This window comes from Lycorma delicatula, chromosome 1 (assembly GCF_047948215.1).
Source record: "Lycorma delicatula isolate Av1 chromosome 1, ASM4794821v1, whole genome shotgun sequence".
Taxonomy (NCBI): domain Eukaryota; kingdom Metazoa; phylum Arthropoda; class Insecta; order Hemiptera; family Fulgoridae; genus Lycorma; species Lycorma delicatula.
Window position 1 is genome coordinate 188,564,991 of NC_134455.1, and position 24,175 is coordinate 188,589,165.

The window sequence follows — 24,175 nt, forward strand, 5'->3', positions numbered from 1 at the left end:
TTAAGTTTACACAGGAATATCGCTGACAATGCGAAGTTCATTTGGCGGATTTTATTCATTAACTGAATAGATTCAGTCAACGCCAAACCTTGAGTTTCAAGCTTTTTAATACTCGCTGGTATGTGGGGAAAATGAATGCTAATCACAGCTATTTCTTTTTTATACTAGAATCGTTAAATGCTTCCTTGGGCTGACAAACTGCTATAGCCCCCTGCACTATCGAAGTGTTTACTATACCTTTGATCGCCTCGAAATGTTCATTGTAAAACAGTACAGCTTCAATCCATGTTCCCCATGAGTTAGCACTGGTTCGGGAGGTAAAGGTACATTTGGCAGTTTTTTTTATAGGAGTTATTGCGAGAAGTGCCTTAAGAAACACTTTCTTTGTTGATGAAATCAATTTATTTACATTTCCAAACGTGGATCGTACTTCTTCAGCAAAACCACGTCACATGAGTCAAATTGGGATAAAATACTTGGAGGGCTTTGGCTACCTTGATCATATAGAGTGTTATCCAGTTTGGCTAGTTTCGGCGTGACGTCTCTACCTCGCATAACTCAAAAACGATTAGCCGTAGAATGTTGAAATTTTGGATTTTGGACCGTTGTAACATCTAGTTGTGCAGCTCCCCTTTTGATTGCAACTGACTAAATCAAAAGTGTCCAAAAATAGCCCAAAATTTAAAAAATTTGGATTTTGGATATTTTCTCAACAGCAGTAGTAAGTCCTCATTGAGAGATTTTCAACAATATATCATAAGTGCTACTTATTATCATTGGTTCAAGAGTTATATCCAAATAAACTTTTAATTAATGAAATTTTTGGGTCTTACAAGGGGAAGGCACATCGGCTCTAATCCGACATTTCCGTTTTTTTAATTTAGATATATTGATTGATTTGATTTAATAATAATAATTAACCTATGATTTAATAATTCAATAAAAAAATGTAATTTAATAGGCGTACAAGGAAGTTATGAGGTGTCCATATCAGATTCTTTGAAGTCAGTTAATAAATAGGAAGTTTGTAGCAGCAGCGCAAGTAACAGAAACGCTAATCTGTATGTAACTGGATAGAGAGCTGGCGTAAAATAAAATTAAGTGTTCAATATATTGAAGCTCACTCCAGCGCTACAGAATGAAATGCTGAGAACTAAATCTACCTTACGCTTGCGCGACTATAATCGTGATAGTAAGGAAGGGATGCTTATTTTACTCATGTTTATCCCTACTAAACTGCATGCGCCATTTCATTTTATTTAGTTCTATCGGGTCTATTACTCATTTTGTAGTGCTAGTTTATGCTTTAAATTTACCAATCCCATGTATCCCCTATCCAGATTTATAGAAATCAGAAAAACAGACACAATAACACATCGATAGTTGTCAAAAGATTTTATCGATAGATACTTGTAATATCTCGATGATATATCTTCGAGTCCGTCAAATAAATTCTGTTACGTTAACCTCGTGCATGAGTAGATTAAAAACGTGTGGTGTGCAATTTGTTATTGAATTAAATGTGACTAGGAGATTTTTGGTGAATAGAAATTAGTATTAGTTGATTGGCCTTGCGGTTGTAACTTGAAATGGGGAAATTAAATGTTAACATGCTACGATATTTGAGTAAAGAAGATTTCCGAGTTTTGACTGCCGTAAGTAGCTCGATTTTACACATAATGGACGGGGTCAAGAAATGAGTTCGCTAACATTTAGCCTGACTATATAAAGTCAGGCTCCATATTAATGAGTACTGATATTTTACAGAGTGATATCACAGTTTAAAACCCGACATTTATTTAGTTAGCTCAGTAGCAACATGATTTGATGACAGTCGCTAACGTACAAACTACAGTTTGTAACAATCTCAGTTTATTTATAATTAATATTTGTTAAATACCAGTGGAATTTAAGAAATTAAATTCACCTGTTATTTTACCAAAAATTATGAATAATTTGAGGGCCTTTGCATACATTCATCTATGTGATAACTGCATTTAATTATTAAATACCTCTGCATTCATGTTTTGTATAGAGATTTACTCACAAAATTTGAAGCTTGTAACCTACGAAGAAGGTTCTGACCCACCTTACTCCTCTCGTAGTCACTTTTGATTTTAGGGTTGATTTTCTGTTTTAAAGAATATCGGGTTTTTTATTTTTCAGTTTCATAGATGCCTTCAAGAAGTTTACTCCCACAAATCATTCTTATATATGTAATTGTAAAAAAATACTTTGTAAAATTGTAAAAAGAAGATGTCCATGATTGTAATTTAGGAATGTACTAGTATAAGTGTTCACTAATCAGCAAACTTCTGCTGTTCAATAACAACTCAGTGACATTATTTCTGTCTTTCATCTGTAAGATCTCAGGTTCAAATCCTAGTAAGATGTGGCATTTTTCCATATTATATAAAATTTACATCTATATTTGTGTAATAGCCTTTGATCTTATGTAGTGAATTATTCATAGTAAAAGATTTTTTTCAGCCTGCATTCTTCATATTTTGGTGATACGATAGTGTTTCTTAACCATATTTTATCAGTAAGGTCTGTTTTTATATTATCAATCATTTTAAACTAAAGAGTCATGTGTTGATGGTGATGCAACTTTTTTTTTGTTTTTATTTTATTAGAATTCCATGATTATTTAGCAACATCTTTAGGTCTTATAATTAACTTTTTGTTTGAACTCTGAGAATTAAAAAGGAAATTGTGCTTTTGAAATTTTGTTATATGAAAGATGATTATTTGCTGATAAATACAAACCAACTGCTTTGTTAACAACTTACTAAAAATTTTCAAAAAATCTTAGTTATAACTAATTAATAACCATTTTAGATTGCAACTGTTAAATCTAAGTTGGCTTGGTTTTCAATCAGTTAAATAGACTGTTCATTTTTGTGTTGGCATTATTGATATTTAAAAAAAAATATTTATTTTTAGGTATTGTACTTCATTTCAGTTCATCATAAGTATCTAAATGCAATTTTAAACTTGCTGGATGGTCAGATGAGTACGGTCCACGTGGGTAATTGGTTGTCATCCAATCATTGGTAAGATTTGGAGGAGTGGCAAGCAAAATTTGGAGGTATGTAGGTGGAGGTGCATGATGATTATATACATTCACCATTGTTTGCAGATTATCAATCAGGTGATTATAACTTTGGATGATTATGATATTCAATACATGATGAGGAAGCTGGTGGAAGTATATGAGAAATGGGATCTGAAAATAAATTTCGACAAGACCAGATGTATGGTTGCAGGGGAGGGGAAAGTGGAAGATTTAAAAGTCTGTGGTAATATTATTAAAAGTGTTGAAGATTTTAAATATAGGAGCTATTCTAAGGATGGAACAAGTAAGGCTGATATATGGCTGTGCAGAGGTGCAAAATCGACATCCTCCAAAACAGTACTTGACACTGGTACCCTGTGTGTGATTTCTTCATTCCAAATATGTTGTAACTGTTTAACTCCCACACTTCTTCCCAGAACATCCATCTCCTTCACCATCATCTCTCCTCATCTTTCTTCCTCAACTATCATATTTCTGCCCCATACAGTGTTATATATATTCTTAAATTTCTTAACTACTGATTTGTATCTTTGTACTACGCATGCACACATGTGCATCCTAGGGGCACCCCATTTGTTACCAGTTGATGGTGATGATTGATCTAGCCTCCCACAAGGGGCTTGTGTACCTCACCATTCTAACCTCACACGCAGTCCTCACAGAAGGCCCATTATTTTTAAACAGAAGTTTTATAAATTTATTTAGTATTATTTTATTTAATGTAAATTTAATTCTGTTATTTTTGTAACATTCATTTGATTGATTTAATTCATTCAGTTCAAACCCAACTAGCCCAGCGATAGAGACTCACAGTTCATAAGTTAGTGCTTCAACCAGCAAATCTCCATACATACTATATAAATATTTTTTTTTTTTTTGAGATGAAATATATCTAAAAACCTTCTCAGTTATGCTAAGAAACATATTGGTAAAAATTTCGTTGCGATGGATTGGTTTTTTTTTTGTTTATCCCAAACAAACAAAAACCCTCATTCTCTTTATATAATAGTGTACATATATATATTTAAATTCTATGAAATAAACCATTCAGTTCAGAATATTGAGCTAAGATACCTCTTACCTTAATTTTTCATGAAAAGGGTTTGCGGATTCTGTGAAAATTAATACATAATAAAAATTAAAAAATAAAAATAATGAAAATTGTGTGGTATAATTTACACTAGTGCTTTTCCAGTTTTTATAAGACCATCTCCTTCAAACACTTGTCTAATGGTTTATCAAAATGAAATTTTGTTTGGATTTATTTATGTTTATAATGGAATTATTTCAATCATGACAGGATGCAGGAACCTGCGAAAGTACTTTGATGAAAAATTAAGGTAAGGTATGTCTTACTCTGTGTTCTACACCAGTGGTTTATTTAGTAGAATATTTTTTTTTGTTATAGATTGAGATGGGCATGAAAAATCATGAGTTGGTTCCCGCATCTCTTGCTGCTTCAATAGCTAACTTGCGACATGGTGGTGTACATAAAGTATTACGAGAACTTTGCAAACATCGACTACTCAGTTATGAAAGAGGAAAACATTGTTAGTGTATATATAACTGTTTGTTTTTATATATTTATTCAGGAAATTGCTTTGTAAACAATTACTTGTGAATTATTTATGTAAACAATTATAGTGTGACTATACAATACTAATAATATACAAGAAAGAGAGTTGTTAAAATAACTTTTAATTGTTACAAAATAACATGTTGCAGATCGTTTTATAAGTTAATACTAAAATAATAATTTTATATTAAATGAAATTAAAATTTTTATTGGCTTTTTGAAGAAAAATATTTCATTACTTTTGGTTACGTGGTGGGAGTGGGGAGTGAAAATGGATTTTTTTTGATTTGAGGTATGAGGAGTACGATAATACCTTTCACTTAAATAAGGGTTTCCTTACATATAGGGTGGCTGTACTCCTCATGCTCTTTTGAATAAGATATTCAAAAGTAACCTTATGTTAAGAGAACCAGTTAATATATTTTAATAAGTTTATTAGTAATAACCACAGCTACCCACAAAGTTTTAATGCAGGTTAATCAAGTTCAGTGTGTACACTTTTGCAGCTCAGTAGACATCTAGATGATAAGTTAACTCTTGCCAGGTGTTTAGGAGCATCTGCAGCATTATTAGACCAACAGCTTCAACAGTTCTGTTTTAAATCATCCAAATCTTGAACTTTTCTTTGGCACACACAACTTTGAATAAACCCCCCAAGCAAAAAAGTCCAAAGGAGTGATATCTGGAGATCTAGGTGTCCATGCAGTTGGACCTTCTTATCTGATCCAGCTTCCAGGAAAAGTGAAAGAACATGGTAACATCTTGATGAAAGTGTGGTGGAGCACCACACTTTCCTGTCACAGTGGCCTCCAGAATGCCATTTTTGTGTAGTCGTAACCAGACATTGGTTTTCAGTGTGTTCTTTTCATTGATTACTGTATGGGGTTTTTCAATACAGCAAATTTGACATATGTATCAGTTCAGTTAACTTTCCTGCATGTATGAAAGGTTGCCTCATCACTAAATAACAATATATCAAGATAATTAGGATTGTTTTTGACATGGTGGTTACCTCTGCAGTAAACCGGTATCATAGGCAGTGATCATTTGGTTGGTGGTAAAGTAGTTGTAACTTGTAGGTTTGCTAACGGAGCCACTTCTGAACAATGTTGTGAACAGTGTAATGGAATGAGGAATTTACAATTCGTAACTAGCCCTGTTATATATATATATATATATATATATATATATAATAGGGCTAGTTACTATATATATATAATAGGGCTAGTTACTATATATATATATATATATATATTTACAATTCGTAACTAGGCTAGTTACGAATTGTAAATTCCTCATTCCATTATACACACACACACACACACACACACACACACACACACACACACACACACACACGCACACACACACACACACACACACACACACACACACACACACACACACACACACACACACATATATATACCATGAGGGTCATTTCAAAATTAAATTACTCTATTTTTTTAAAAAATCAGTAAACATTCAAAAATTTAAAAAAGGGTTTACTTTGAAAAATACATTTACTAGTTATTTTTCTACATGACCTCCTTCGATCTCAATACATTTTTGGTACCATGATAACAGTTCTAGTGTCAAACCACTCTCCAGCCAAACTGGGTAGCCATCTTTCCACTTCTTGTTTTAATTCATTCTCATTTGTGAAGCGTCTTCCCCCAAGATGTTGCTTCAGCTGTGGAAAAAGGTAGAAGTTGCTCGGTGCAAGGTCAAGAGAGTAAGGTGGATGACCGAAGATATCTCATTGAAACTGCTCAAGTAGAGCTTGAGTCTCACGCGCAGCATGTAGGCAAGTGTTATCATGGAACAAAAAAACTGCTCAACCTTCCTCCATTTGTTTCAAATTACCCTTCTGAGGTTTCACAATAGCAAGCAGCTGTGATTGTTTGTGTCCCATGGAACAGGTAATTGATTAACAACAGTCTTGGAATCCCAAAAGACTTGCCATGACCTTGCCAGCAGATTCCACAACTTTTGCCTTTTTTTGCATTGGCTTGTTCATTCCTTTCCACACCATATTCTTTCTTTTGGATTTGGGCGTCCAGTGATGAATCCATATCTTGTCCCCAGTCACTATTGTTAGTGACCAGGAACCAATTATCTCCCTCATTCTCAACAAACTGCAAAAATTGCAGTGGAGCATCAACTCTCTGCTCTTTGTGTTGTTCTGAAAGCAGGTGTGGAACCCATCTTGCACACACTTGTGATAGTCGCAGATCTTCAGAAATGATCCTGAAAAGTGTTGCATGGCTTCTTTCAATATTCTGAGGAGAAAGAATTTTATCAAGTGTAAGTGTTGATCAGTGTCCATGACCCTTTAGTCGGATCAACAACATTTGAAGTGCGGTGAGTGGAGGGTCAGCTGGTTTGTTCATTGTTGTAACGTTGTTCTCCTTTCAATGAATGATTGATGGCAACAAGAAACCATTGGCCTTGACATAATGTCTTCATCATACACACTGCACAAGTCGTGATGAATTTCAGTCATACTTTTATTTTTTTGCCGTAAAAAAATGAATAACAGCATGAACTTCACAATCGGTGGTAGGAGCAAGTGAAGTCTCCTTGTTTGCTGGCGCGTGACTGTTAGGAAAAGGTAAAGGTAGATGCATAGAAATTTTACATTGCTCTCACTACAACCAGACAAAAGTTCCCTGGACTTCTCCCGCCTACTGCATGGATTTAAAAAAACAGTATAACTTACTTTTGAGATGATCCTCGTGTATGTATTCATATTCATATGTGTAGTATATATTTTATTTTTTTAATTTCATTAAAATTTAGTTATTCCGTTGTAGTAATGTATCTGAAATTGTGCTTATGAAAATTTGATGAAGATTGATTGAGTTATTCTTGAGTTACGCTCAGTTTAAAGTTGAAATTTGAGGGTTGTAAAATTTGAGCTTACATTGTATGTTTTCATGTGGATTGTAGGATTGGGGTTGAAAATGAACTTTCTTTACATTTTGAGGTATGAAAATATCATTTACTTAAATTGGGGTTTCCTTATACATATACATATATATATGAGGGTGAATCAATATAAACGGTAATTTTTAAAAAAAATTTATTGATTACTAACATTGGTCAACATGATTTTTATCTCCACGAGTACCAGTAGGTTTACTTAATGCAGGTTTTTATCCTGTTTTCAAATATGTATTCAGAATTTCTCCATCACTCATAGTTTTTTATTTTAATTTTTTAAAATATTTTAAAACATTTTTTCATTCATTTGTACATTGTAAAGTAAAAGCTCGTAGAGCATTGTAAATATGATTGAACCAAATGAGTTAACTCAAAGGGTAATGTTACTACTTTTGTGTAGGTTCAGACGTTTATAGAAGTGTACAAATGTAATCTGTGTAACAGACATTCATCAGAACAATGCCAGTTGTGAGATAGTAGTGAACCAGTAAACATATCATTGTGAGTGCTTTGTGTGTCTGAATTATTGTGTATTACATATTTACAACTTTATTTATTTTAATTAGTCGTTAATTACAGAATGCCTAGTTCTCTTTTGTTTTAACTAATTTAATTGTGTACTCTAGCAGCTGTTGAAGTGTTTAAATAATTTTGTTTTCAGATGATGGTTATCGATTGACAAATGGTGGTTATGATTACCTAGCTTTAAAGACATTAACATCTAGAGGATCACTAGTATCATTTGGTAATCAGATCGGAACTGGAAAGGAATCAAATGTGTATGTAGTTGCTAATGGTGATGGTCAATCCCTTTGTCTTAAATTGCACAGGTAATTTGTTTTGTTATATATATGTGTATACATTAATTCCTTTCCTTTCATGGGGGTTCTATTCCACATAAATAGCATGAATAACGAAACTGCGAATACCAAAACCAAACTTATATGGCAAAAAGAAGTTTACATTCTTAAATAACCCAAATGTCAATTTCGTTCACTATAGTATCTATTAAAAAACTGTGTATTAACATACTATATGCTTATGAATGAGTGTAGTTATAATAAGTATGTTTTACTTACGTATAGTATTGTATTTTTATTCATGTGATGTTATTTTGAACTATGAAAAACTTATGTACAATATGTATAAAACCATAAACATTAAACACTAAGAATAGAATGTTCTAACTACGTAATAATGTAGGCCTATGTTAACTTATTTCATTAAAAAAAAAAACTCGTAATTTTTGTTTGCTTTATATTTTTCTTTACTTCTTTAGGTAATTTGTAGTATGGTGCTAATGTTGCTTCAAGCTGTCGTTTAAAATTTAATGACTGCTCTACAAAATGGTCATTTTCAGAAACCTTTGTTTTTAGTTGCCTTTTCCTATTTAGCCTCCGGTACTACTGTATTACTGTTCATTTGAAGTATTACTGTTCAGATAATACTTCAGAGGATGAATGAGGATGATGAATGAGTGTAAATGAAGTGTAGTCTTGTACAGTCTCAGTTCAACCATTCCTGTGCCTGTGATGTGTGGTTAATTGAAACTCAGCCACCAAAGAACACCGGTATCCATGATCTAGTATTAAAATCTGTGTAAAAATAACTTTACTAGGACTTGAACGCTGGAACTCTTGACTTCCAATTTGCTCATAATTTCTTCATTTTTGGCTTCATCTTCCAGAGGAGGTGAAGGCTGTGTTAGCTCTTCCATGAACTCTTCCTTGTCATTGTGCATCAGCTCGTAAAACCTTCACTGTGAATTTTATGTGCGTTTTGTGTTTTCAGTTTTCATATTTTTTTAACAGTGTCAGGTCACAGATTCCACCAACAAGCATTGATCGTGATAGTTTAATTTCATCAACTCGCTCCTTAATGTTTGCAGTACAATATGCCATGGTTTAATTTTTCCACCACTTACTCACAGTCAGTGAATTATCTATCTACCTCTGTTTCACTTATCAATCTACTGAAAGTCTGCTGCAGTTAAGAGGCTTTGAAAGCAGTGATGATCCCTTGATCCAAAGGTTGAATCAGAGCTGACGTATTTGGTGGCAAAGATAACACTTCTACATTAGGATGCAAATATTTTACTTCTTCTGGATGTCCTGGAGCATTATCAATTAAGTACATAATTTCACTTTTGTTTTCAGATAAGTTAACATGTTTAAGATAAGTAACATGTTTTGCAAAAAAATTAAACCACTCAATAAAAAGAGGTCCTGTTACCCATGCTTTTTGGTTTGATTTATATAAAACAGGTAAATGATTTTTATCTTTACCTTTCAGTGTCTTTGGATTTAATGATTTGTAAACAAGAGGTGGTTTAGGCATGAAGTCACTACTACTAGCATTGCAGCAAAACAGGACTGTCAGACAGTCTTTAGATTTTTAAAAGCTGAAACAGACTCTTCCTTTTTTGATAGAAAGGTTTGTGAAGGCATCTTCTTCTATTATAAGCATGTTTCATCTGCGTTAAAAACTTGGTCCGCTAAATAACCTTTTCTTTTGTTGATATGAGGTTACGCAGTTTTTTTGAAATGAATGTGCTGCTTCATGGTCAGCTGATGCTGCTTCTCCAGTTACTCTTAGATTGTACAGGGAAAACTTTTCTTGAAGTTTTCAAACCAGCCTTTACTAGCAGAAAATGCAAATGCACTGGTCCTACTTTCATTTTCAGATTTAATGAAGTGATCATACAACATTGTTCTTTATCTTGAATAAGAACTGAACTAAGAGGTACCCTTTTTAACATTTGACACCATTACACTTGTCCATATCATTTCTTCATTTTTCTTTATGTAGCGAACAGTTGATTCATTAACATTAAACAATTTTGCTATTGAAGCTATGTTTTAACCAGTTTTCACTTTATCAAGAAGGTTGATTTTCCTGATTAGAGGTATAACTTTTTTTTTTGTCTTTTCCTTTGGCAGCTTTGTGACCACAACTTGTTTGTAGGTTTCCCTGTCATTATGCTGTTCATGATTACACATTGATAGTTTGCATCTGGTTATTCCCCCTGTTTTCTATTTTTTTTTTCTGTCTTAAGGTTACAGATAAACGTTTCTTAAGCTTTAAATATGCAAGATGTTAAAATGTCTGTGTTAATTGCCTTAACTATAATGATTGTTTGCTGATCTGACATGAGACAAGTAGTAGTTCCTAAAAACGGAAAAACTATTCCCTGAAATAATAATCATCTTATTCCAGGCTTATTAAAGATATTGAGGAATGAAATTGTTTTCCACCACCAAATGTGTTATGTGAATCAACATGGCAAGTCCACTGAGAGGTTGGTGATAGTAAGTGCTACAAGTTTTACGTTTATTCTGTTCACTATGATTGGCTGTGCAGGGAACATCATTACTCTGATAAAGTATTCTGATAAGTGGCACAATTGTAAGATGAGACAGTTGCTATAAAGCAACAAATTAATTTATCCCTTTTTGTGAGAAACTGCTTAATTCATTCAAGGAAAAATGTAAAAGTAGAATAAAAAGTTAAACCTTGATAAAATATATTTGTATCAATTTATTTTATGCATTTGGTAAATGCATCAATAGACTTCTCTCTTTTCCTCTCTATTTATTTCCTACATTTTTCCTTGATGGTTACTGTTACTATGCATTTTGTTATTTAGAAGCTGAGTTCTTTTCAAAATATATGTAATTCACAATGAAAAAAAGTTATAGCATTTTGAAAAATAGTGATTAAATCTGTTGGTTTTGATAATTCAATAAATAATACAAAGTTAGAAGATTGCTCTCTCACTTTTTTGTTGGTTTAGAGTTATTTAAACTGTAGCATTAGTTTGACAAGAAATATTATGTAATTTCATTTAATTATTAATTTTTTTCTTGAAAAATAATTACCAAATGGTTCATATTTATACTTTTTATGCACAATTATTCCAATTTGATAAACTTCTTTGATTTCTTGCAGTAATCTAATTAGTGTAAGATTGCAGTTTGTAGTAAGGTAAAAAAAAAAACAAAAAAAAAACTTTAAATGCTTAAATAACAATTTAAAAAAAAAATTTAATCTTTATTTACGTAAATTTGTATTCACTCATAATTGTTGAAAAGATAGGGAATCTTGGAGAGCTGCATCAAACCAGTCAAATGACTCAAGACAAAGAAAAAAAAAATTGAAATGTGCTTGGAGTCTGCTAATATTTCATTTTGATATATTTATTTATTTTTACTTTCTACTATCTTTACATTTTATTTATCACTTTCACTATTATGATCAGTGCTACATATTCTTTTTTTTTTGTCTTCAGTCATTTGACTGGTTTGATGCAGCTCTCCAAGATTCCCTATCTAGTGCTAGTCGTTTCATTTCTAGAGGGTTTCACCCTCTACATCCTACATCCCTAACAATTTGTTTTACATATTCCAAACGTGGCCTGCCTACACAATTTTTTCCTTCTACCTGTCCTTCCAAAATTAAAGCGACTATTCCAGGATGCCTTAGTATGTGGCCTATAAGTCTGTCTCTTCTTTTAACTATATTTTTCCAAATGCTTCTTTCTTCATCTATTTACCGCAATACCTCTTCATTTGTCACTTTATCCACCCATCTGATTTTTAACATTCTCCTATAGCACCACATTTCAAAAGCTTCTAATCTTTTCTTCTCAGGTACTCCGATTGTCCAAGTTTCACTTCCGTATAAAGCGACACTCCAAACATACACTTTCAAAAATCTTTTCCTGACATTTAAAATAATTTTTGATGTAAACAAATTATATTTCTTACTGAAGGCTCGTTTAGCTTGTGCTATTCGGCATTTTATATCGCTCCTGCTTCGTCCATCTTTAGTAATTCTACTTCCCAAATAACAAAATTCTTCTACCTCCATAATCTTTTCTCCTCCTATTTTCACACTCAGTGGTCCATCTTTATTATTTCTACTACATTTCATTACTTTTGTTTTGTTCTTGTTTATTTTCATGCGATAGTTCTTGCGTAGGTCTTCATCTATGCCGTTCATTGTTTCTTCTAAATCCTTTTTACTCTCGGCTAGAATTACTATATCATCAGCAAATCGTAGCATCTTTATCTTTTCACCTTGTACTGTTACTCCGAATCTAAATTGTTCTTCAACATCATCAACTGCTAGTTCCATGTAAAGATTAAAAATTAATGGAGATAGGGAACATCCTTGTCAGACTCCCTTTCTTATTAGAGCTTCTTTCTTGTGTTCTTCAATTGTTACTGTTGCTGTTTGGTTTCTGTACGTGTTAGCAATTGTTCTTCTATCTCTGTATTTGAACCCTAATTTTTTTAAAATGCTGAACATTTTATTCCAGTCTACGTTATCGAATGTCTTTTCTAGGTCTATAAACGCCAAGTATGTTGGTTTTTCTTTAATCTTCCTTCTACTATTAATCTGAGGCCTAAAATTGCTTCCCTTGTCCCTATACTTTTCCTGAAACCAAATTGGTCTTCTAACACTTCCTCCACTCTCCTCTCAATTCTTCTGTATAGAATTCTACTTAAGATTTTTGATGCATGACTAGTTAAACTAATTGTTCTGTATTCTTCACATTTATCTGCCCCTGCATTCTTTGGTATCATGACTATAACACTTTTTTTGAAGTCTGACGGAAATTCCCCTTTTTCATAAATATTACACACCAGTTTGTATAATCTATCAATCGCTTCCTCACCTGCACTGCGCAGTAATTCTACAGGTATTCTGTCTATTCCAGGAGCCTTTCTGCCATTTAAATCTTTTTAAATTCAGATCTCAGTATTGTTTCTCCCATTTCATCCTCCTCAACTTCCTCTTCTTCCTCTATAACATCATTTTCTAATTCATTTCCTCCGTATAACTCTTCAATATATTTCACCCATCTATCGACTTTACCTTTCTTATTATATATTGGTGTACCATCTTTGTTTAACACATTATTAGATTTTAATTTATGTACCCCAAAATTTTCCTCAACTTTCCTGTATGCTCCTTCGATTTTACCAATGTTCATTTCTCTTTCCACTTCTGAACACTTTTCTTTAATCCACTCTTCTTTCGCCAGTTTGCACTTCCTGTTTATAGCATTTCTTAATTGCCAATAGTTCCTTTTACTTTCTTCATCACTAGCATTCTTATATTTTCTACGTTCATCCATCAGCTGCAATATATCGTCTGAAACCCAAGGTTTTCTACCAGTTCTCTTTATTCCGCCTAAGTTTGCTTCTGCTGATTTAAGAATTTCCTTTTTAACATTCTCCCATTCTTCTTCTACATTTTCTACCTTATCTTTTTTACTCAGACCTCTAGCGATGTCCTCCTCAAAAATCTTCTTATCTCCTCTTCATCAAGCTTCTCCAAATTCCACTGATTTATCTGACATCTTTTCTTCAGGTTTTTTAACCCCCAATCTACATTTCATTATCACCAAATTATGGTCGCTATCAATGTCTGCTCCAGGGTAAGTTTTGCAGTCAACGAGTTGATTTCTAAATCTTTGCTTAACCATGATATAATCTATCTGATACCTTGCACTATTGCCTGGCTTTTTCCAAGTGTATATTCTTCTATTATGATTTTTAAATTGGGTATTGTTAATTACTAAATTATACCTCGCGCAAAACTCTATAAGTCGGTCCCCTCTTTCATTCCTTTTGCTCAGCCCGTATTCACCCACTATATTTCCTTCCTTGCCTTTTCCAATGCTTGCATTCCAATCTCTAACTATTATTAAATTTTCATCTCCTTTTACGTGTTTAATTGCTTCATCAATCTCTTCGTATACACATTCTACCTCATCATCATCATGGGCGCTTGTAGGCATATAGACATTAACAATCGATGTTGGTTTAGGTTTTGATTTTATCCTTATTACAATGACTCTATCGCTATGCGTCTTGAAGTACTCCACTCTCCTCCCTATCTTCTTGTTCATCACGAAACCTACTCCTGCCTGCCCATTATTTGACGCTGAGTTAATTACTCTAAAGTCACCTATCCAAAAGTCGCCTTCCTCTTCCCACCGAACCTCACTTTCTTTCTTTCTTTTTCCTGTTTAGCCTCCGGTAACTACCGTTTAGATAATTCTTCAGAGGATGAATGAGGATGATATGTATGAGTGTAAATGAAGTGTTAGTCTTGTACATTCTCAGTTCGACCGTTCCTGAGATGTGTGGTTAATTGAAACCCAACCACCAAAGAACACCGGTATCCACGATCTAGTATTCAAATCCATGTAAAAATATCTGGCCCCACCGAACCTCACTAATTCCTACTATATCCACTTTTACCCTATCCATTTCCCTTTTTAAATTTTCTACCCTACCAACCTTTTTTAAGTTTCTAACATTCCACGCTCCGACTCGTAGAATGTTATTTTTTACTTTTCTGGTGACCCCTTCCTTAGTAGTCCCCACCTGGAGATCCGAACGGGGGACTATTTTGCCTCTGGAATATTTTACCAAGGAAGGCGCCTCCATTATTGCTTTTGAAAATGCAGAGAGCCACATTTTCTTGGAAAAAAAAAAACAGCTGTAGTTTTCCATTGCTTTCAGCTGCGCAGTACTCAGAGGACTGAGTGATGTTGATATGGCCGTTAAAGTCATTGTGACTCACGCCCCTAACAACTACTGAAAGAGCTGCTGCCCTCTTTCAGGAATCATTCCTTAGTCTGGCTCTCAACAGATACCTCTCCGATATGGTTGCACCTTCGGTCCAGCTCCTCTGTATCCCTGAGCACTCAAGCCCCCTCACCAACAGCAAGGTCTCATGATTCATAGAGGAGGAGTGCTACATAAATGAATCAAAATCTTGCATAAGTAAAATTTTAAACAATTTCAAAAGCTACAAAAAATAAAATGTAGATTTAAAGTTGTGGAAATACATTTCAAAAATTTATATAAATATATATATTTTTTTTTTGTGGTAGAATACAGCCAAATATAGACAGTTGGAACAAAGTAATATTGAATTAGAGAACTAGGCTGTGCATGATATGGGGTGAGCTGGTTCAGTCTGTTTGACTTTATATTAAAACGGATAATGAAATAATGATTATTACTAGACTTGTTTCTACTTTGTTTATAGTTGTCAGATTTAATGTATTAAATCATTTGATATTGCTATTTATTTGAAGTGATAGTGAAGGAGTTTTGTAGAAAAAATGTGCAACAGTGGATTCAGAATAATGGTTAAACGTATAAGAAGTGCTTTGATGTAGATATAAATGATAAAATAACTTTAAAACAGAATTGTTTAGTTAAGTTTTAGAGTTAGATTCCTGCTGTAAATCAGATGTAAACATTTAAAAGAGAGCTTGAAATGGCAGTGACTTCTCTGACCAAAGTGGTGGTAAAGAAAGGAAGAATGCTGAGATTACGAAATCCTTTAACAGTAGACAAACCAAAATGATGAACCAGATTTTCATTTTATTTAATGTTTTATATAAATTTACATTAAATAAATTTACTCAAGAAAACTTTTTATTAAGAAAAATAAACGTAAATTTTATGATTACACATTTGTGTACATTAGTAACAGTAATAAATAAAAATTCCAGTTGGTCATTTATTTATGATTCTTTGCAAAATGTCTTATTAATAAGCAGTCTGCAGATGTAAGTTAGAAGGACATTTCATCATTTTTAAAATCAGAGTTATAAGTTTTTATTTTTCATTCTTGAATATATGCTTGCAAATACTGAGGGATTACTGTAAGTATCACCATTATTTCATCAAATGATTTACAAAAAAAGAAAATAAAAAATCCATGGGAATTAGAAAATTCATGCTTATCTTGTTTCGCACACTTCAGGCTGGTTAAAAACGAAGTGTCACTTTTTTTCACTTTTAGATATTGTTGCAGCTATTTTCAGAATTGAAATCTACATTCTATTACAGTTGGATCTCAACGTATGAAATCAACTTTACCCTTTTAGAAATATTTTAAAGGGCAGAACTGTGCTTTCATAGAATATCAGAGCATCTTGCGTTAAATTATATAAGCTTGCATTTTATTGGCAGGAAAGTTGGAAATAAAATATTTTTCATTGTTTCATTAGGGTATATTTTTATACCCTAAAATTTGTACTGTTATATACAAAATGTGAATAGTTTGTACTATTTTGCTAAAATTTTGTCTAACTCCTATGCAAAACAAAAGCTATTTGAAACTTCTTTATAAAAATCTTTTTTTTTTTTAATTTCATCACATAACATTCATTAAGTGATTTTTTTTGTATGTGTAGTTTTTGTGTTCTTGTCTGTATATACTTACATCAAGAACCATAAACGTGGTTGATAATTGGTGACATGAGTCACCATACACTCAGGGTGAAATTTTACATTTTCTAGTGAATGGTGATTTTTGACACTGAAAATAATGATGACAATGAAAATTAAGATCTGTTTGTTGTGGATGAAAATGCAAGTTTGTATTCAGAAAAAAGCAATTATATTATGTGGTAACAATAAGGGTTTAGTGTGCCAACAACAAAGTTACCTATAAATGTAAAAAAAAAAATTTATACATTTGTTGAATGTAATGGCACAATGATCAAAATTTACTGTCAAAACTTTTTAATTTTTTTTGCGATTGATTTTGGAAGAAATAAATTATTTTGAGTTATTTTTTAGGATATTAATTCATTCTATACAAGATCAGTTAGATATTAAATTCAAATACGTTATTGTTAGTAATGTTATTTGTATTAAAGAAAAAAGAAATTAAATAAATGAAATACATAACAATATAAAATGGTAGTTATAACTTTAATGTTAATGTAGAAAAAATAAAAAAGAGAAAAACGGTATCAAAATACTATTGGTGTCACTAAAAAATTATAAAAATGAATTTTTTTGAACATTACAACTAAAGATAACTTCAAAATGTTTTTAAGAACTGTGGTAATTCATCTTTTATTCCAAATGAAAAATTATATAAAAACGGTTTGTAATTGACCACTCCATAAAAAATTCAAATACAAGTTTATTCTAAGGAATAATTATATCTCTTATTAAGGATTAAGATTCTGTTATTAAGGTTCTCTCTTTAAGGTCTAATAAAAATAATCTCTTATTGATAAGTTTTTGATCTTATAAAAGGTAAGATTAATTGTCAAACCAGATATACGAAACCTCATTCATATTAGCTATACAAAACCCTGATGGGGAACCTTACTGTTAAGGACTTTTGGGTTGGCATCCACATGGCTCTAGTCTCTGCATCTTTTCTTCCCATTACACACTAGGCTGCTGAACCTTTTAAACCATACATATATACTATACCACAAATACTGCACAGATTACATCATATACTTGTACACAACATCCTACACTTTTTCTTCTTACACTTACCCGTGGTGATATTGCGACACCTTATGAAATGCTACTGTAACCCAAAATGGAAATTATCGTGCCAAGGGTGAATGGCTCTATATGGTGAGTCTCGAACAATTCCTCTGGGCAGCTGAGTGAACCCAGTTATATGTAGCACTAGCCTCTGTACTCATGGGCTCTGCAGAAGTGGTCCTGTATTTCTCCAGTATACGTGTGACCAAAATTATTAGTTTTGATTTAAATCCTATGAGAGTTGGTGGTCCATCTGAAAAAAACACCACTCAGTGTCATGTGAAAAGACCTCACTCAGTGTTATCTGATGAGGATAAGATCTGTATTGTAGAGAATTGGTGACGCATCACATCCACCATATTAAAATGTAAGATTTTTAGTTCTTCAAAACAATCAGGAAGAAGGCTTCCTTCAAAAGACCTCACCCCCTGCTGAAAAACAGTGTGGTAATGGGTTCAAGTGGGTCACTGAAAAATGTCAGGAAGTTAAGAGATAGACCGATGCTGGGTTCACTGTTGAACAAAGCCGATCACTCTTGCATCACACCAGTATGGGTAGTATATCAACATAAAGGCAGTGTGCCAAAAATCCTTGAATACCAGCCGAGGAGTAATCTTTTGTCGAGACCTTTTGGAGATTGATGTTAGTGAGATTGCTGCTGAACTTCATCCCCAAGGTGTTGTAGAGGTGAAACAAGTTAGTTAAACAAGACAAACCTACACCCTGTTTTTTACTAACATTAAACCTTCCCATACCACCAGAGAAAATGAAAGCAGAGGTTACATGTCTATTCGAATATGACCATTCATTCCCAATCTTCGGCGATGTTTCCAATGCCAAAGATATGGTCACAGTACAACATCTTGCTTTTGCATTATATTGCAATATGTGCTTGATGCGCAAATGAAGGTCACAACAACTCTAACTACCAGAAGAAAGAAAAAGTGTTAATTGTGGGGAATCTCATTCATGAGATTGCCCAACGAAGAGAAGGCAGTTCTCAAAATTTGTAAAAGCAGAAGCTGTCTTTTCCGGCCACAAGAAGAGAGTATAAAAAGATGCTGAAGTCGTGGAACCTGGAAAAAACTTTTGCAGCCGCTACAATAAGGCTACCCCCTACAAATGTGGGTAATCAACAGTGCAGATCCTGTAGTGAATTAAAATAGCTTTTTCAGATAACATCTGAACAAGGTTGTCTCATTCATGGGCACTGTTTTGGAGTTAAGATGAATAAGAGGTCAGTTGTAGCAGCTAGTGAAACCAATGCTAGTGGAATCCCATGTATGAAATGATCATTTATGTTGTGTTTTTATTCTTTAGTTAGGCCCAGTTTGGATTATGTATCACCTATTCTTTAGCACATTATACCATGCTTAAGATGATGGATGCTATACATCATGCTTTTCTTCGACTTACTACAGGTGCCTTTCGATCAAGTTGCAAGCATACTTGTTGATTGTAGTAAGCCATTACTTTGTTATAGGTGGGACTAGCTGCTAGCATCTTACTGTGCCTGTCTTAAAGAACTACCAAATCGCCCGGTTTGTAAAGCAGTCCTTGCAAACCCTCATTTATAACAGTATGAAAAAGATCCTCGTTTACAGTACTAATGAGTGTGTTGGCATCTGGTGTTTATTGTACCTTTTAAATTTTGATATACCTTCTATTTTCACAATCTATCGCTGCTCATATACTCAGTGGATATTCAACACCATAAATTTTAATTATGACCTTACCATATATAATAAAAAATCAACTACTCTTATTGTCTTTCATTAAATGTTTTACCTATTTCAATCCAAGACAAACCCAGATGCAATAGTGTACACAGATGGGTTGAAACAGAATGATAGCGTTGGATGCACTTTAGTTGTAAGTGACAGAACCTATATGTTCAGTCGATCTTGGGTTACAAGTGTGTACAATGCTGAACTGTATGCCATTAATTAGGCTTTGAATATCATTAACCCAAAATTATCCTTATTAAATTTATCCTTATTTATAGCAATTTGTGCATTTCAAGCTTTAGAAGATTTGTATTCTAGACCTATCATCACCAAAATCCTAATGCAATCGCGAGATGAACTGTGGCAACACACGAGTGAGTTTTTGCTGGATCCCTAACCATGTGGGAATCCCGGGTAATGAATATGTGGATTCTGCAGCTAAATGCACATGTAGCCAATTGTCGCAGTACTCATGTTACTACTATAGATTTTACTAATTCTGTTAAACAAACTCTTAAAGGAAAGTGGCAAGATGACTAGACTGCTACAGTAAATTATAAACTCTGACACATCAAGGATATTGTGCTTCCATGGAACTCTTCATGCAGGAATAACCATTGAGAGGTTGTTATTTGTGGTTTGCAAATAGGACAGACAAACAAACCTTCCTCATGGATGCCTAATGAATCTGACCATTGCGGCATCTGCCAACTAACAATGCACCACATATTTTTGGACTGTGTGTTATACAGTAGGTCTGAAAAGTTCCCGAACTAAATTTCTGTAGTCAATACAAGTGCCACCTCTCTGACAACTAAGGAACTATGTAGTACGATGTCTCATGAGTTTGTGTACAAAATCTCATCACATTTCATCACTCCAGTCTCGTTATATTCGGTGACCTTGAGTTCATGTGACCTTGTGCGAGCTTGCAACATGGAGCAGAGAAGTGCGATAAAATTTTGTGTTCGACTTAAAAAATCTTTCATTGAAACTTATTCTATGATACAGCAAGCATTTGGTGATGAAGCTGCATCTCATACTACAACATATACGTGGTGGAAGTGGTTTAAAGATGGTAGAGTCGTTGGATGATGACGAACAAAGCAGGAGGCCGTCAACAGCTGGTAACGATGAAACTTTGCGAAAGTGCGCGTGCTCCTGCTCGAACAACTTCATCTTATCCTTCTGGTCATAGCAGAGCAAAACACTAGTAATGACATGGTACGTACAGTTCTAACAAAAAAAATGAACTGCTGAAAGGTGTGCTCTTGTTTTGTTCCACACTTCTTGACCGAAGAACAAAAACAGGTGCGTCTTTCTTGCACTCAAGACTGTTGAACCTACATTAGTGACCCGAACTTTTTTGCAAATAATTGTAACTGTGGATGAAAGCTGGTGCTTCATGTAAGATCTGCAAACAAAGTGTTAATCTGCTGCTTGGACTGTCATAGTGCACAAAGAAGGGCAAAAGTCAGGCAGCCAAAATCAAGAATGAAAATGTTGTTGATTGCATTCTTTGACTCAGAGGGCCTGATTTATCATGGATTTGTCCCAACTGGTCAAACTGTGAATTCTAAATTATATTTGGAAGTAATGAAATGCCTGATGAGTCACATTTGTTGAATCCAGCTCAAGTACTGGGATCCGGGCAGTTGGACTCTCTTGCATGACAATGCCCCAGCATACGTGCCAACAGTTTTAACATATGTTACGAATCAAATCACTGTCTTATCCCACCCACCCTATTCAATTGACTTGGCTTCAGCAGACTGTTTTCTGTTCCTGAAACTCAGTTGAAGATTAAAGGCCGCTTTTTCAATGACATTCCGGCTATCCAAAAGGCTTGCACCAAAATCACTTTGTGCATTCCACAAAGTGATTTCTCCAGAGCATTTGACAGACTCTACTGGCACTGCAACAAGTGCATAACTAGAGAAGGGTTCTATGTAGAGGGCTGACGTGAGTAAATTTTTTTATCTTTAAATCTCTTTTTTATTTAATTTAGTTTGGGAACTTTTCAGATATACTGTGTATCTGGCTTTGTGTCGTAAATTTAAATTAGGAGCTAACCTCCAGTATACTCTTGAAACAATAAGAGGATGCTATCGAATATCTTAAGTTCGGGCATCTGTATTTGACTATTTAATAATTCTTGTAAAATGGTTTTTTATAATACTGCATTATGGTTTTCCCAGGTGATGATAATGCAAAAGTGTTTTCACCCACCCAAAAAAAAAAAAAAAAAAAAATACCATTTGGTGTATGCTGAATGGTAATTTTTTTTCTTTTAAGTTACTTTTTTTAATTAGTGTTTACTGTGGTTTTATTTTGCTTTTAATATACGTCATGGGCTTTTTCCATCTGTGTTTTGTTTTTGTAGTATAACTGTTACGTTTTTAAATTAATTTTTATTTGTTTTTTTAAATATTTTTATGTTTACTATAAATTTTGTATTCAAATGCTGATGAAAAGACTTTGTTGTGTGGAAAAAAGTCTATACAAAAAACAATATAATATGACTAAACAGCATTGTCACATAAAGTTATACTTTGTGATCTTGAAATGGGTTATTTATGTTGTACCTTTCACTAGAAGTGAAGCAGAAATAAAAATTACTGAAAATTTGGAATCTGCTTTTAGCATGCCATTTTTTTTTTTGGGATAGATTTGAATACTAGATTGTGAATACCAGTGTTCTTTGGTGGTTGGATTTCAGTTAACCTCATGTCTCAGGAGTGGTTGATCTGAGACTACAAGACTACACTTCATTTACATTCATGCATATTGTCCTCTGAGGTAATACCTTTTGGTGGTTCCAGAGGCTAAACAGAAAAAGAAAAAGAAAGTTTATTGAGATTATATCAGGGGCATAATTTGTGATTGCGTAGTTCGTATACAATCTTACATGTTTTCCAATTTGTATACAAAAATGAAACTGCTACTTGTATAGAATTAAAATCTCCAACATAAATGAATATCTGAAAAGATTTTTTAAAACCTTGACTATTGTAAAACAATTTTGCATTAAAAGTTTTTGATTTTTTTTGTCTCCAGTTATTTGACTGGTTTAATGCAGCTCTCCAAGATTCCCTATCTAATGTCAGTCATTTCATTTCGGTATACCTGTACATCCTACATCCCTAACAATTTGTTTTACATCTTCCAAATGTTGCCTGCCTGCACAATTTTTCCTTTCTATCTGCCCCTCCAATATTAAATTGACTATACCAGGGTGCCTTAATATGTGGAAGTCTGACTTTTCTTTTAACTATATTTTTCCAAATGCTTCTTTCTTCATCAGTTTGCTGCAACACCTCTTCATTTGTCACCTTATCAACCCATCTGATTTTTATCATTCTCCTATAGCACCACATTTCAAAAGCTTCTAGTATTTTTTTCTCAGATACTCTGATCATCCAAGTTTCACTTCCATATAAAGCTACGTTCCAAACATATACTTTCAAAAATGTTTTCCTGACATTTAAATTAATTTTTGATTTAAAAAAATTGTATTTCTGACTGAAGGTTCGTTTAATCTGTGCTATTCGGCATTTTATGTTGCTCCTGCTTCGTCCATTTTTAGTATTTCTACTTCCCAAATAATAAAATTCTTCTACCTCTGTAATCTTTTCTTTATTTTTTTTAATATTCAGTGGTTCATCTTCATTATTTCTACTACATTTCATTATTTTCATTTTGTTCTTGTTCATTTTCATGCGGTAGTTCTTGTGCAGGACGTCATCCGTGCCATTCATTGTTTTTTCTAAATCTTTTTCACTCTCAACTAGAATTACTATATATATCATTGGCAAATCGTAGCATTTTTATCTTTTCAACTTGTACTGTTACTCCGGATCTAAATTGTTCTTTAACATCATTAACTGCTAGTTTTGTGTAAAGATTAAAAAGTAACAAGGATAGGGAACATCTTTGTCAGACTTCCTTTTTTATTACGGCATCTTTCTTATGTTCTTCAATTATTACTTTTACTGTTGCTGTTTGGTTCCTGTAAATGTTAGCAATTTTCATCTATCTCTTTACTTGAACTCTAATTTTTTTAAAATGCTAACATTTTATTCCAGTCTATGTTATCGAATGTCTTTTCTAGGTTTATAAATGCCAAGTATGTTGGTTTGCTTTTCTTTAATCTTCCTTATACTATTAATCTGACCGCTAGATTGCTTTCCTCTTCCCTATACTTTTCCTAAAACCAAATTGGTCTTCTTCTAACACTTCTTCCACTCTCAATTCTAGTTTTGTTGCATGACTAGTTAAGCTAATTGCTCTGTATTCTTCACATTTATCTTCTGTTTTCTTTGGCATCATAACTATAACACTTTTTTTGCAGTCTGACGGAACGTTCCCTCTTTCATAAATATTACACCAGTTTATATAATCTATCTATCGCCTCTTCAACTGCTCTGTGCAGTAATTCTGCAGGTATTCTGTCTATTCCAGGAACCTTTCTGTCATTCAGATCTTTTAATGCTCTCTTAAATCCAGATCTCAGTAT

General features: G+C 33.4%; 1 protein-coding gene across 1 annotated transcript in view; it reads left to right on the plus strand.

Annotated features, from left to right (window-relative positions):
* The first annotated feature begins 1,322 nt into the window (after window positions 1-1,322).
* RIOK2 (RIO kinase 2) overlaps window positions 1,323-24,175 on the plus strand; it is a 39,426-nt gene continuing 16,573 nt past the window's right edge. The window contains exons 1-3 of the mRNA XM_075368558.1: window positions 1,323-1,655; window positions 4,488-4,629; window positions 8,263-8,431. Coding sequence (XP_075224673.1) covers window positions 1,590-1,655; window positions 4,488-4,629; window positions 8,263-8,431 — 377 coding nt within the window. The 5' untranslated portion in view covers window positions 1,323-1,589. The remainder of the gene's footprint in view (window positions 1,656-4,487; window positions 4,630-8,262; window positions 8,432-24,175) is intronic.